Source organism: Delphinapterus leucas, chromosome 9 (genome assembly GCF_059928025.1).
Source record: "Delphinapterus leucas isolate spDelLeu-1000000601 "Yukka" chromosome 9, BTC_Dleu_Yukka2, whole genome shotgun sequence".
In the NCBI taxonomy this organism is placed as follows: domain Eukaryota; kingdom Metazoa; phylum Chordata; class Mammalia; order Artiodactyla; family Monodontidae; genus Delphinapterus; species Delphinapterus leucas.
Window position 1 is genome coordinate 37,215,469 of NC_143137.1, and position 16,166 is coordinate 37,231,634.

General features: G+C 38.7%; 1 protein-coding gene across 15 annotated transcripts in view; it reads left to right on the forward strand.

Moving 5' to 3' along the window:
- The window catches only part of DOCK4 (dedicator of cytokinesis 4), a 480,689-nt gene that overhangs the window by 311,081 nt on the left and 153,442 nt on the right, over positions 1 to 16,166 (forward strand). For all 15 annotated transcript variants that reach the window (XM_089917502.1, XM_089917504.1, XM_089917506.1 and 12 more), the window contains one exon: positions 4,983 to 5,089. In XM_089917502.1, the coding sequence (XP_089773628.1) occupies positions 4,983 to 5,089 (107 nt within the window). The remainder of the gene's footprint in view (positions 1 to 4,982; positions 5,090 to 16,166) is intronic.

Below are 16,166 nucleotides of genomic sequence, written 5' to 3' on the forward strand. Positions count from 1 at the left end.
TAGCCCCCTCTTGCTGCAACTAGAGAAAGCCCGTGTGCAGCAACAAAGACCTAACACAGCCATAAATAAATAAATAAATAAAATCAAGAGATAGAGAAGAATCACATTATTGGGGAAGCAGCCAGCAGGCTCCTCTCCAGTCTGAAAGGAATGGAGGCATTGCCAGTAGATATGCGGTGACCTCGCCTGAGTGCTATGTAACTCGCCCAAGATTCAGGGAGAGGAGAAGGACTTTGTCTTGTTGTTGGGACTTTGGAATGTTTTGGAATTAGCTCAGAAGCTCCACAAGTTATGCTTTTGTGGATATTTCAGAATATAGGGAGATGGCTAGCAGGGTCTTACCATTCTTCCAAATTCCTAGAAGAGTTTCATGGGTAGGATTTAAAGTGAGAAAAAATAAAGGACTTTCCATGGTGCCATACCATTCCTTCCACCAATCTTCGTTATAAATTCTCACTTGGGCCTAATATGAGCTTTGAGCTTTAAGGAAGAAAAAGAGGAAAATAAAAGTGAAATGGGAGAAAAAGGAGAAAGAACATTTGGAGAAAGTTACTATAACTCAGAACATGGAAACTGGACTAAAGGTGATTCTCAGTAGAACCTGTTAGATCTCTGCCATCTTGTCCTTGTACTTCAAACATTGTCCACAGGGTTTTGTTTTGTTTTGTTTTTAATGTTCATTGTTAAAATTCAGAAGAAACAGCAACATGTAAAGAAGAAAGAAAATCCCTACAAATAATCAGTGTAGTCATTTTATCACATGAACTTCCAAGTGTTCTTTGTGTGTACATGTATTTATTTTAAAATATTTGTTCATGAAACAAATATTTATTAAATACCTGCTGTATGTCAACCATTTTACTGGGCATTGAAAATACATCAGTGAACACAACAAAATACCTCCTCTCAGATCTTTCACTCTAGAGAGGGAAGACAGACAACACTTGAGCAAATAAATCTATAATGTATCAAGTAGCGTTAAATACAGTGAAGAAGACTAAACTGGAGTTAGGTGCTAGAACGCAGCGGTGCTATGTTGCTATTTTACATAGGGCAGTCAGGATAGACCTCTCTGATAAAGAGGTGTGTCAACAACAACATAAAAGAAGTGAAGTATCTGGGGAAAAAATATTTCAGGCATCTGGATATCTGGAGAATCTGGGGAAAAAATATTTCAGGCATATAGAACAGTAAGTATAAAACACTTGAGGTTGAAACATGGTTGGCATGAAGCATGGTTGGCCCTGTCAAGGAATAACAAGGAGGCCAGAATGAGCAAGTGAGAGAGTTTGGAGGTGAGAATCAGAGAGGTAGCAGGGGAGCCAGATCCCCTATTGTCTTTTAGGTCATGGGAAGGACTTTGGACTTTATTTGGAGTGAGAAGAGGCATTAGAGGCTTTAGTTTGAAGATAAGTCTGGCTGCGATATGGATGATAGATTGTAGGTGGGCCAGATGGGAACAGGCCATTTAGGAGGCTTATGTAGTCCTCAAAGTAAGAGATTTAAATGGTTTGATTCTTGTCTACAGATTTATTGACAGATTGGATGTGAAAGAAGGAGAAAATTCAAGGTTGACCCCAAGATTTTGGCCTCATTATGAAGTGGTCATTTAATGAAGTGGGGAAGACAACAGGAAGAATCTGTTTGGAGAGCAGAAGTCAAACATTCCATTTTAAATACGTTAAGGCTGAGAAGTCTATTAGACATTCAACGTGTCAACTAGGCAGTTGAATGAGATCCAAGCTGAAGACTTACACTTGACAATGAGAACATATAGTTCAGTGGTGTGCTGTAAATATTTAACCAGCACTCAGGGTGATGGAGAGGGGAGGGGAAGCCCTAAATTACAGCATTTGCTGATTCCATGGGGTAAATACTCCCACCATGGTCAATTTCAAGCTGCCAACATGACGTCACTGATCTTGGAGTTGGGGAAAGATGTACACTGCCAGCTCTTGTGAGCCAGTACAGGCCAGCTCCAGCACATCACAGATGTCGAAGATTTTCAAAGCCATGAGGCTGGTGAGATGTCTAAGTAAGTTTAGATAGCAAGGGAAGTCCAAGGATGGATCCCTGGGGCACTGACACCTTTAGATTTGGGGAGAATGTAAAGTAGCCATTATGTGGATTAAGGAGGAATAGCCAGTGAGGTTGAAGGAGAATCGAGGAAGAATAGAATCCAGGAGACTAAATGAAGAAAGTTTTTCAAGAGGGAATTGATCAGGTGTGTCAGGTGCCAGTGATAAATAAGATAAGGACAGAGAAATTATCACCTGATTTGGCATCATGGAGGTCACTGAACCTGACAAGCTGTTCTAGTGGATTTGTGGTGTTGAAAGCCTGGCTGGAGTGAGTCAAAGAATAAGCTGGAGAAAAGGAAGGGCAGGCAGTGAGTATAGACAAATCTTTTGAGAAACTTTGCTATAAAGAATACAGGTGAGCAGAGAAATGGGATAGTAGCTATAAAAAAAAGTGGGTCGCCAGAAGTTGGTTTTTTGGTGGTGTTCTTTTTTAAGATGGAGCATTTAAATCATGTTTGTTAGAGAGAAATCATTCAGTAGAGAGGAGAAACTGATGTAGAAGAGTGGGGACAGCTGTAGGAGCAGTGTCCTTGAGTTGGGGAAGGAGCAGGGGACCCGGTGCGCAAGGTTAAGAATTCGCTTTGGGTAAGAGCAGTTTAGACCTAGTACAGGAAGACAGATGCAGGTGGGTAATAGGTGGATGCTAGGGCATGTGGGAATTCTCTCTACATGAGCTGAAAGTGAGGGAAGTGTCAAGGTATTGGAGGGTTGAGAGGAGAGGAGACTGGATGAAATTATTTTCTGGAAAAGTAGAAGAGTGGGTTTATTAGGTAAATGTAGGAAGTTTGCCTATCCCGGGGCGCTTTTGTGGTTAGTGCACGTTAATTAAACTTAGATTAGTGTAGGCATGGAATGACCCACAAATTGGATTTTACAAGGGTGCAGTGTTATTAGTGGAAGTGTGGAGGGGGGAGGGGTTGAAGGTATTTTCAAGGAAGTGATTAGAAATGATGGACCACAGAAATGGGAAGTTGGAGTGGAGGGGATGGAGGGATGGGTCAATAAACTGGGGGTCCCAGGGGGCAGAATTGTTGGAGTTGAGGTACAAGAAAGAATGAATTGAAACGTTAGGAGGTAGAATCCATGAACTCAGGGTTTTTATTAGTAAAAGGGGACCGTGTTATGCATGTTATACGTAACAGTCCATTCAGTTTATTAATCCTGATCTAATAGCTCAGGACAAAAGGCCATGCACTTCAAACTTTGTTTGGTCTTTATTTTTATTTTATAGCAGAAGGCAAATTTGGGGAAACTGTTGCTTTGTTCCTTATCTTTGCTAATTTTGTGCATCTTGGATTCTTTTTATCTTTCTGAATTGAATACCAAAAACCACACCAAAATGGCAACTTAGAAAATTATTTGTAAATAAGTCTTCTCCCCTAAATCATAAGTTCCATACCCAGCACGCTCATTGACATAGAAATCTCTTCCCAGAGATCTTTGCTGTGACTTTTGTTTAACTTTAAAGAGTACTGATATTTCCCCAGTTTACCTCTGGGGTTGAAATCAATGATTTAAAAAGAAGAACCGTTGCTATAATCACATTTTCAGGGATGTCCTCGTGCTAGGGGCCTAAGCTAGCCAGCCAGAATTACTACTCTCTGTGCAGGGTTCCATGTCCCTGTGGTTAAATGCCAGAAGCAATGTGTTTGTTGCTAGAGCCTCTTGTCTAATCCTCAGGATCACCATATCTGACACCTCTAGTGAGGGTCTTACTGCATCCCAAAGCTGGACTTCTCTATCAAGTATAACCTCCACTTACGCACTTGTGTGGGAGAGAATAACCATCCAGCCCATAATGGCTGCCAGCCCTGCAACTCTTCCCTACACGTCTAAATACAAGGAGAGGGTCCAGTTGAACAAACCAGGTTCTTTCCATGCTTTCTCCATTTTTGGAGAAAAGGAAGGTGTGTGGAAAGAACTGCAGTGGTACTGAAGAGATCTAGAACAGGTTACCTGACATTATAAGATCTCAATTTCCTTCTCTATAAACAATTGCCAATGACCCTTGACATTTCTAGCTGTTGTAATTCACAATTAGGCATCTGAAAAACTCATTGCCTCATTTCTGACTTCCAGAACACTACTGCAGTAAGCTCTTATCAAACTATAGAATGCTGTTTATGTCTTTCAGCATGCCTTATTCCAAGGAGGTGGCTTCCGTAGGGCTCTGTGTTTGCACATGTGGCTGTAGGGAGAGTTCTGTCATGGACCAAAGCAGAGCTGAGAGCCTCCCTTTCCAGGAGGAGTAAGCAAAATATTGCATTTCACATTCATTCATTCACTCGTTCATTTGTTTACTGTACATTTACTGAGAACCTACTATGTTCTTGGCATTCTTTGAGAGACCAAGCGTAGATTAACTTAATTAGACAAGAATCCTGCCCTCCATGGTGCTTACGTTCAGGAGTGGAGGGTAGGTTGTGAGGAGAAGGAAACAGGAAATCCACAAATATAAAAAAACAAAAAAACACCATAATTTCAGATAGTGAATCCCATGAAGCAAATTAGTCAAGGAGTGTAACTTGCAGATTATAAAGCAGGAATATGGGGTTAGAGGGTGGCTACTTTACACAGAGGTCCCATCATAAAAGCTGCTCTTCATTGTGTAAAAGGAGCTGGCATGTGTGTGTGTCGGGGGGTATATTTCTTGATGATCACGCATCGTCACAGTCTATGTATCTGAACACAGTTGTGTAAGCATACACTTAAATAATTGACTAATTTTCACAGGGAATTATACTCAGTATCTTGTAATAACCTATAAGGTAAAAGAGTCTGAAAAAAATATATATATATAACTGAATCACTTTGCCGTACACCTGAAACTAACACAACATTGTAACTCAACTATACTTCAATTAATTCAAAAAAATTGACTAATTTTTTTTTCCCCTACAGCAAAGGAGAAAGGAGAGAAGAAGTTGTTTGGCTTCTCCTTTGTCCCCCTGATGCAGGAAGATGGTAGGACTCTTCCAGATGGCACTCACGAGCTCATTGTGCATAAGGTAACGTCAGTCAGATATTGGGGGCAGCTGTGAAAAACAGGGCTGAATTATTAGCTCACTGTCTTATCCTCACTGTGGAAAAGAGAAAAAAATGACTGCAAAGATACTTTCTGGAAGATTGCTGACAGGGAGAGTATCTTTTGAGAATATTGTCTCTATATTCTGTCATATTCTAACACCTATTGTAAAATGATTTATTTTTTCATCTTAATTGAAGTGTAGGTATTTGGGTAAGTCTATAGGGTGACATTAAAGTCCTTTCCCTTGCTGTGATAGGATTAGATAAACCTTACAAATAAATTTTTAAATATTCCCAATACCTGCTTTCTTATCTGAAGATCTGTATACCCCCAGAAGCAAATTTATCAAGGTCAGCTTTACATTTTTCTTGTCTGCTGCTCTCGCTAAGCAAGCAGAGAAATGGCTGTTCTTTGTCATGACAACTTTAGTGGTTGTTACTTTCTATTTTTTGCATCAACAATTGTCATAAAAACTTTTGGAATAAAGGATAGTGTAGGAGGCAACAAAAAGAAAACTCACAAAACAAGAGATCCTTAGAAGTTATCGGAGAATACCAGTAATAATGAGGTATAGAATAAAAACACTAGCAACTATGAAAGAGAGAATTAAAGTACATGATCTTCTCCAAAATATTTCTCCTTTGCGTTTCTCCATTTCTGTAAGCACATGCTATTCCAAGCTCTTGTCAGCTCTCACCTGGGCTAACTAGTCCTGCCGACCTGCACCTTATCTCCCTCTAGTCCATTTTCCAGCCAGCCAGGGCGACCCATCTAAGGTGCAGATCTCACCAGGCCCCTTTCTGATATAAACCCACTGAAAAGCTCCCCATTGCCAAGAGGGAAAATTGCAGGCTTTTAGCATGTGTCAGGCTGCCTCTTCCCTATTGCTTCACCTCTCACCACTTCCGGTCGTCTACCTGATGCCATAGCCACATCCAGCTCTTTCTGGCTCCTCACCTCCTGCTGCACTCCTGGCACACCTGCCGCCCCCTGCCTCCCCGCAACTGACACCTCCTCATCCACAGAGGCGCACCTTGGCCAGAACCTTTATTCAGGAGAATGGCCCCCACGCCACAGCCCCCTGCTCCCTGGATTTCCAGTTGGCTAAGTGCACTCCCATGAGTTCCCTGGATATCTGCACACACCTCTTACCATTGTCCTCATTACATTGTCCCATGATTGTCTGGTGATCCCTTGACTTAACGCTGGTAGATATATGAGCCCTTCAGGAGCAACAACTGTGTCAGAGGGGTTCTGGCATGCGGCAGATGCGCGGTGAAGATATACTGAATGAATGAAGGAGATTACAAACAAAAACTTTCTTTACCTTCGGATTATTGCTAGTAAAATCAGTGTCCCTGTACAACACACCTGGCAATTTTTGTTTGTGTATGTATATGTATGTGTATATTTCTTGAATCGTTTATTTTCTAGTTGTTTGTTCAACACATTGACTACAAACTGCAGGGCAGGCCCTCTTCTAGTGACTGGGAATATAGTGGCAAACAAAACAGTTAAAGTCCCTCCATTTCTGACACGTACATGCTCTAGACTTCAAAAGTGACTTAAAGGCGCTCACAGTGTTAAAATACAAAGAAAAACTATTTTAAAACAGAGTAACCACTAAAGCAAACAGAGGAGCTAAATGCACTAGACACCTGAGAATCTATTTATATCACCTTTAGGTCTGAGGCCCCTTTATGTGATATGGGTAACATGACAGCCAATGTCTTCAGCTACAGTTTTCCAAAAGACATTAATGGTACTTGATATGAATGTTTGTGATCTTGCCTCTGCATACCATTAAATCTTCACACAGAAAAGGCAAGAGCTAAGGTTATCATTAGCTTCCTAATAATATTTAGAAGAATAAATCACTTCTTTATGGCATTTCACCATGTGGGCTCTCTCACCTGTGGGTCAGAGGGTGTTTTTTGGGCAGGTGTTAAGTTTCCAGTCAAGTTCAGGTTGACTTCCTCTAAACTAGTATGAATAACACCAAGATTCTTACTTGCTAATTAGAGATACCCATATACTTAAAATACCAGGAGGACAAGTAGCAGAGCTTCCTTCTCCATGTGAGCATTTAGGTGTCCAACTGGTATTGATTCCCAGACAATCATTTTACTCCGTTACCAGGGGCCTGTTGTGGTGCCTTTGGCAGAACCATTTTTCTCAGAAGTAGAGCTTTGAATCATCTCAAGCCCTTCCACAAATTTTCACTGAATACCTAGAATTACAATCCATAAAGCATTATGAAAATTTATTTGAGCATCAACAATTTAAACAGCAGGTGTTCCCAATGATCTTTCTCCATCACAAAGGAGGCTGAGGATGGTATCTGTAGATCATCTAATTTGAGGCAGACCTACATTGTGTAGATCCATCAGGAAGCATTAGCTCCACAGAAAAACCCTAAGTAGCTGAGTTGTCTTATAATTAGGGTTATTGTTGCTTAAAGAGGTATGGAATACCTGCCAAGCATAACATCTTATGTTTTTCGTCTAGTTGATGCCATGGTTTTCTTTTTCATAGCACTGAGCCAAGAAGTTCAGTTTCAGCTTAAGGCCACTTGCAGGTTATGATTATAAAACCATATTATGAGCATAATGCTTATCCTTCCTCTGCCATGGCAGGAAGGAGCACAGCCTCCTGATTGCAGCCTGGAGTTTATTAATTAAAGAAAAATTGAACGAAAAAAACAAAGAAAGTTAGGGAGACGAGTGGATTTCAAATTACTGGGTAAAAAAATAGCCCATTTAATAAGTGGTGTTGAGATGACCACAGTGGGTGTTAGAGGGAAAAATAAAGAGCTGGATCACTACCTTGCTTCTTATACCAAAGCAATTTCCAGATTATATGTAAAAAATAAAACTGTAAGAGCCTACATACTATGAGTGAACATTTTTAGAAAGTTTAGGTAAAGAGGGCCTTTCTAGTGATGCCTCTCAAATGTTACAAATCAGGTACAAAAAAATGTGTGACTTTGGCTAAATAAAGTTTAAAACCTTTTTATTGATAAAATCATCATAATCAAGGCTAAAAGACACATGATAAACTGAAACATGGTTGCAACACAGCTTACAAAGGGGGACTATTCCCAGTTTACCAAAAGTTATCACAAATAAGTAAAAAAAAAGAAAAAATTCGCTAAATGCTACAAACAAGCTATTCAAAAATAATAAATGCAAGAATATAAAATAAATATATGAATAATCAAAGAAATGTAAGTTAAATAAAGAATGAGAAATCTTTTGGCCTATTAGGTTGGTAAAGAATTTTAAAACTGAGAATTGGCAAAGAAGATTAAAGGGAAACAAACACTCTCTTGCATTCATAGAGGGAAATGTGAATAGTATTGTCTTTCTGGAGGACAGTTTGGCAATACAATATTTTAAATGTGTATATCCTTTGGCTCAGCCATTCCACATCTTGGTATTTATTGGGAGAAGATAATCAGATAAGGTAAGCAAACGTGATTCAATGATGATCAATACAGATTCCTTAAAATATGGAAAAACTTGAAAGTAATCTAAATTACCAATAACATAGGTCTGGTTAGATACATGAGTTAGTTATATCCATATAATGAATGAAATACTACATAGTTATTGAAATAATGTCTAGTGAAAAATTTTATGTGCATAGAAAAATGTTTATAATATATTGATAAACAGCATTTTATATATGCATACATTTAGTGTAAGACCATTTTTATAAAATTATTTAACTGCATGTCCACATGTATATATGTGCATAGCAATGCTTGGAAAGATGTCCTAAAATATTAACAACGACTTTATTTTTACATTTCTTTCTGTTTTTTCTTCCTTTTCAGTGGTTCACATGAAAGTTTTCTCTGTTTTTTTTTTTTTACATCTTTATTGGAGTATAATTGCTTTACAATGGTGTGTTAGTTTCTGCTGTATAACAAAGTGAATCAGCTATACGTATACATACCTCCCCATACCTCCTCCTCTTGCATCTCCCTCCCAGCCTCCCTATCCCACCCCTCTAGGTGGACACAAAGCACCGAGCTGATCTCCCTGTGCTATGCGGCTGCTTCCCACTAGCTATCTATTTTACGTTTGGTAGTGTATATATGTCCATACCACTCTCTCACTTCATCCCAGCTTACCCTTCCCCCTCCACGTGTCCTCAAGTCCAATTCTATGTCTGCGTCTTTATTCCTGTCCTGCCCCTAGGTTCTTCAGAACCATTTTTTTTTTTTTAGATTCCATATATATGTGTTAGCATACAGTATTTGTTTTTCTCTTTCTGACTTACTCCACTCTGTATGACAGTCTTTAGGTCCATCCACCTCTTTACAAATAACTCAATTTCATTCCTTTTTATGGCTGAGTAATATTCCATTGTATATATGTGCCACATCTTCTTTATCCATTCATCTGTTGATGGACACTTAGGTTGCTTCCATGTCCTGACTATTGTAAATAGAGCTGCAATGAAGGTTGTGGTACATGACTCTTTTTGAATTATGGTTTTCTCAGGGTATATGCCCAGTAGTGGGATTGCTGGGCCATATGGTAGCTCTGTTTTTAGTTTTTTAAGGAACCTCCATACTGTTCTCCATAGTGGATGTATCAGTTTACATTCCCACCAACAGAGCAAGAGGGTTCCCTTTTCTCCATACCCTCTCCAGCATTTATTGTTTATAGATTTTTTGATGATGGTCATTCTGACTGGTGTGAGGTGATACCTCATTGTAATTTTGATTTGCATTTCTCTAATAATTAGTAATGTTGAGCATACATTCATGTGTTTCTTGGCAATCTGTATATCTTCTTTGGAGAAATGTCTATTTAGGTTCTCTGCCCGTTTTTGGACTGGGTTGTTTGTTTTTTTGATATTGAGCTGCATGAGCTGCTAGTATATTTTGGAGATTAATCTTTTGTCAGTTGCTTCATTTGCAAATATTTTCTTCCATTCTGAGGGTTGTCTTTTCATCTTGTTTATGGTTTCCTTTGCTCTGCAAAAGCTTTGCAGTTTCATTAGGTCCCATTTGTTTATTTTTGTTTTTATTTCCATTTCTCTAGGAGGTGGGTCAAAAAGGATCTTGCTGTGATTGATGTCATACAGTGTTCTGCCTATGTTTTCCTCTAAGAGTTTGATAGTGTCTGGCCTTACATTTAGGTCTTTAATCCATTTTGAGTTTATTTATGTGTATGGTGTTAGGGAGTGATCTAATCTCATACTTTTACACGTAGCTGTCCAGTTTTCCCAGCACCACTTATTGAAGAGGCTCTCTCTTCTCCATTGTATATTCTTGCCTCCTTTATCAAAGATAAGGTGACTACATATGCATGAGTTTATCTCTGGGCTTTCTATCCTGTTCCACTGATCTATATTTCTGTTTCTGTGCTGGTACCATACTGTCTTGTTTACTGTAGCTTTATAGTATAGTCTGAAGTCAGGGATCCTGATTCCTCCATCTCCGTTTTTCTTTCTCAAGATCGCTTTGGCTATTCGGGGTCTTTTGTGTTTCCATACAAATTGTGCAATTTTTTTGTTCTAGTTCTGTGAAAAATGCCAGCGGTAGTTTGATAGGGATTGCATTGAATCTGTAGATTGCTTTGGGTAGTATAGTCATTTTCACAGTGTTGATTCTTCCAATCCAAGAACATGGTATATGTCTCCATCTGTTTATATCATCTTTAATTTCTTTCATCAGTGCCTTATAGTTTTCTGCATAGAGGTCTTTTATCTCTTTAGGAAGGTTTATTCCTAGGTATTTTATTCTTTTTGTTACAATGGTAAATGGGAGTATTTCCTTAATTTCTCTTTCAGATTTTTCATCATTAGTGTATAGGAGTGCAAGAGATTGCTGTGCATTTATTTTGTATTCTGCTACTTTACCAAATTCATTGATTAGCTTTAGTAGTTTTCTGGTAGCATCTTTAGGATTCTCTATGTATAGTATCATGTCATCTGCAAACAGTGACCGTTTTACTTCTTTTCAGATTTGGATTCCTTTTATTTCTTTTTCTTCTCTGACTGCTGTGGTTAAAACTTCCAAAACTATATTGAATAATAGTGGTGAGAGTGGGCAACCATGTCTTTTTCCTGATCTTAGTGGAAATGCTTTCAGCTTTTCACCATTGAGAATGATATTGGCTGTGGGTTTGTCATGTATGGCCTTTATTATGTTGAGGTAAGTTCCCTCTATGACTACTTTCTGGAGGGTTTTTATCATAAATGGGTATTGAATTTTGTCAAAAGCATTTTCTGCATCTATTGAGATGATCATATGGTTTTTATCCTTCAGTTTGTTAATATGGTGTATCACATTGATTGATTTGCGTATATTGAAGAATCCTTGCATTCCTGGAATAAACCCCACTTGATCATAGTGTATGATCCTTTTAATGTGCTGTTGGATTCTGTTTGCTAGTATTTTGTTGAGGATTTTTGCATCTATGTTCATCAGCGATATTGGCCTGTAGTTTTTTTCCTTTGTGACATTCTTGTCTGGTTTTGGTATCAGGGTGATGATGGCCTCATAGAATGAGTTTGGAAGTTTTCCTCCCTCTGCTATATTTTGGAAGAGTTTGAGAAGGATAGGTGTTAGCTCTTCTCTAAATGTTTGATAGAATTCACCTGTGAAGCCATCTGGTCCTGGGCTTTTGTTTGTTGCAAGATTTTTAATCACAGTTTCAATTTCAGTGCTTGTGATTGGTCTGTTCATATTTTCTATTTCTTCCTGGTTCAGTCTCAGAAGCTTTTGCTTTTCTAAGAATTTGTCCATTTCTTCCAGGTTGTCCATTTTATTGGCATATAGTTGCTTGTAGTAATCTCTCTTGATCCTTTGTATTTCTGTGGTGTCAGTTGTTACTTCTCCTTTTTCCTTTCTAATTCTATTGGTTTGAGTCTTCTCCCTTTTTTCTTGATGAGTCTGGCTAATGGTTTATCAATTTTGTTTATCTTCTCAAAGAACCAGCTTTTGGTTTTACTGATCTTTGCTATTGTTTCCTTCATTTCTTTTTCATTTATTTCTGTTGTGATCTTTATGATTTCTTTCCTTCTGCTAACTTTGGGTGTTTTTTGTTCTTCTTTCTCCTATTGCTTTAGTTGTAAGGTTAGGTTGAGATGTTTCTTGTTTCTTGAGGTAGGACTGTATTGCTATAAACGGCCCTCTTTGAACTGCTTTTACTGCATCCCATAGGTTTTGGGTCATCGTGTTTTCATTGTCATTTGTTTCTAGGTATTTTTTGATTTCCTCTTTGATTTCTTCAATGATCTCTTGGTTATTTAGTACTGTATTATTTCCACCATGTGTTTGTATTTTTTACAGCTCTTTTCCTGTAATTGATATCTAGTCTCATAGCATTGTGGTCAGAAAAGATACTTGATATGACTTCAATTTTCTTAAATTTACCAAGGCTTGATTTGTGCCCCAAACTAGATCATAGCTTGGGTCACAAATCAAGAATGTTCCATGAGTACTTGAGAAAAAAGTGCATTCTGTTGTTTTGGATGGAATGTCCTATAACTATCAATTAAGTCCATGTTTTTTAATGTATCATTTAAAGCTGTGTTTCCTTATTTATTTTCATTTTGGTTGATCTGTCCATTGGTGAAAGTGGGGTGTTAAAGTTCCCTACTATTATTGTGTTACTGTTTATTTCCCCTTTTATCATTGTTAGCATTTGCCTTGTGTATTGAGATGCTCCTGTATTGGGTGCATAAATATTTACAATTTTTATATCTTCTTCTTTGATTGATCCCTTGGTCATTATGTAGTGTTCTTCTTTGTCTCTTGTAATAGTCTTTATTTAAAAATTTTTTTTTCTCATATGAGACCTGCTACTCCAGCTTTCTTTTGATTTGCATTTGCATGGAATATCATTTTCCATCCCCTTACATTCAGTCTGTATGTGTCCCTAGGTCTGAAGTGGGTCACTTGCAGACAGCATATGTACGGGTCTTGTTTTTGTATCCATTCAGCCAGTCTTTGTCTTTTGGTTGGAGCATTTAATCCATGTACATTTAGGGTAGTTATTGATATGTATGTTCCTATTACCATTTTCTTAATTGTTTGGGGTTTGTTATTGTAAGTCTTTCCCTTCTCTTGTGTTTCCTGACTAGAGAAGTTCCTTTAGCTTTTGTTGTAAAGCTTGTTTGGTGGTGCTGAATTCTCTTAGCTTTTGCTTATCTCTAAAGGTTTTAATTTCTCCATCAAGTCTGAATGAGATCCTTACTGGGTAGAGTAATCTTGGTTGTAGGTTTTTTCCTTTCATCACTTTAAATATGTCCTGCCACTCCCTTCAGGCTTGCAGACTTTCTCTGAAAGATCAGCTGTTAACCTTCTGGGGATTCCCTTGTATGTTAACTGTTGCTTTTCACTTGCTCCTTTTAATATTTTTTCTTTGTATTTAATTTTTGATAGTTTGATTAATATGTGTCTTGGGGTGTTTCTCCTTGGATTTATCCTATATGGGACTCTCTGCTCTTCCTGGACTTGATTGAATATTTCCTTACCCATATTAGGGAAGTTTTCAACTATAATCTCTTCAAGTATTTTCTCAGTCCCTTTTTATCCCTCTACTACTTCTGGTACCCCTATAATTCAAATGTTGGTGCGTTTAATGTTGTGTCAGAGGTCTCTGAGATTGTCCCCAATTCTTTTCATTCTCTTTTGTTTATTCTGCTCTGCAGTAGTTATTTCCGCTATTTTGTCTTCCAGGTCACTTATCCGTTCTTCTGCCTCCATTATTCTGCTGTTGATTCCTTCTCGAGAATTTTAATTTCATTTGTTGTGTTGTTCATCATTGTTTGTTTGCCCTTTAGTTCTTCTAGGTCCTTGTTAAACGTTTCTTGTATTTTCTCCATTCTCTGTCCAAGACTTTGTATCATCTTTACTATCATTACTCTGAATTCTTTGTCAGGTAGACTGCCTATTTCCTCTTCATTTGTTTGGTCTGGTGGGTTTTTACCTTGCTTCTTCATCTGCTGTGTATTTCTCTGTCTTCTCATTTTGTTTAACATACTGTGTTTGGGGTCTTCGTTTCACAGGCTGCAGGTTCGTAGTTCCCGTTTTTTTTGGTGTCTGCTCCCAGTGGTTAAGGTTGGTTCAGTGGGTTGTGTAGGCTTCTTGGTGGAGGGGAGTGGTGCCTGTGTTCAGGTGTATAAGGCTCAGTCTTGTCTTTTTGGTGGGCAGGACCACACCCGGTGGTGTGTTTTGGGGTGTCTCTGAACTCATTATGATTTTAGGCAGCCTCTCTACTAATGGGTGGTTTTGTGTTCCTGTCTTGCTAGTTGTTTGGCATAGGGTGTCCAGCCCTGTAGCTTGGTGGTTGTTGACTGGAACTGGGTCTTAGTGTTGAGACAGAGATCTCTGGGAGAGCTCTCACCGATTGATATAATGTGGGGCCGGGAGGTCTCTGGTGGTCCAATGTCCTCAACTTGGCTCTTCCATCTCAGAGGCTGAGGCCTGACACCCAGCCAGAGCACCGAGGCCCTATCAGCCACAGAGCTCAGAAGAAAAGGGAGGGAGGGAGGGAAATAAATAAATAAATAAATAAATAAGTAAATTAAAAAAATAAAGTTATTAAAATAGAAAAAAGTTATTAAAAATAAAAAAGGTAATAAAAAAAGGAGAAAGAACGAAAAAAGCAGCGAAACCAAAAAACAAATCCTCCAATGATAACAAGTGCTAAAAACTATACTAAAACAAAAACAAAACAAAAAACAGACAGTCAGAACCCTAGGACAAATGGCAAAAGCAGTACTATAGAGACAAATCACAGAAAGAAGCATACACATACACACTCACAAAAAGATAAAAAGGAAAAAAACAATTATATATATATATAAAATTAAAAAAGGACGAGAGCAGCCAAATCAGTAAACAAATCTACCAGTGATAATAAGCTCTAAATACTAAACTAAGATAAACATAAAACGAGAAACAAATTAGATGCAGAAAGCAAACTCCAAGTCTACAGTTGCTCCCAAAGGCCACCGCCTCAATGTTGGGATGATTCGTTGCAGGGTACATCAAGTTGACTGTGGAGATTTAATCTGCTGCTCCTGAAGCTGCTGGGAGAGATTTCCCTTTCTCTTCTTTGTTTGCACAGCTCCTGGGGTTCAGCTTTGAATTTCGCGCTGCCTCTGAGTGTAGGTCACCTGAGGGCATCTTTTGGGAGGTCTGAGGTCTTCTGCCAGCATTCAAGAGGTGTTCTGTAGGAGTTATTCCATGTGTAGATGTAGTTTTGATGTATTTGTGGGGAGGAAGGTGATCTCCATGTCTTACTCCTTCGCCATCTTGAAGGCGCCCCCAGTTTCAGTGTACTTGAAAGCCGTGGCGTCTAAAATCTCAGCAATGGCAGCAAGAGAAGAATCCTCTGAGATCTCCTCTCTGAAAAGTAGGACACCGTGCCATGTGTCGGTGCAGCATACAGGGAAATCCATGGGTGACATCAAAGTGTCCTTTGTGACTCAGGGGTCTGTCTGTCAAGCCAAAGAGCCATCATGCACAGCACCATCCTCTTCTGAAAATTCCTGCATCCAGGCTTCAAATGCAGAGCTCCATCAGAAGGATCCTGAGTGCCCCCCAAATCCTGCCTGGCTTCAGCCCCAGTGACCTCTCTGAACCTGTTCCCTGTCTTCAGAACAGAGTCAGGGTTAGCACTCAGTTTTGCTGGGAGAATAAGTGCATGTAAAATGCCTGGCTCCGAGCCCTTACTGAAACCAAGCAGGACCCAGTGGGACTCCTGGACACAAAAGTATTTTTACATTTCTTAAAGGTTTTGTTAGGGGCACATGTCATTTAAAAACATTAAAATCTTCATTTTGATAAAGTAAAAATGAGAAGAGACAGAAAGTTGTACTTAGCTTTGTTTTATACCATTTAATTATGGAGATTGATCTAACTAAAGGCCATTCTTCTGTCATAAAATCTTGACAGTATTGTTAATGGTAAGGTTTTGAAGAAACATTAATTGCCTCAGATCTTTATAAACCATATTCCATGTCATTCATTGACAGATACTGTCTATGAAATCTAAGGTTGATGAAAGACGGAAAAAAATGCTTTT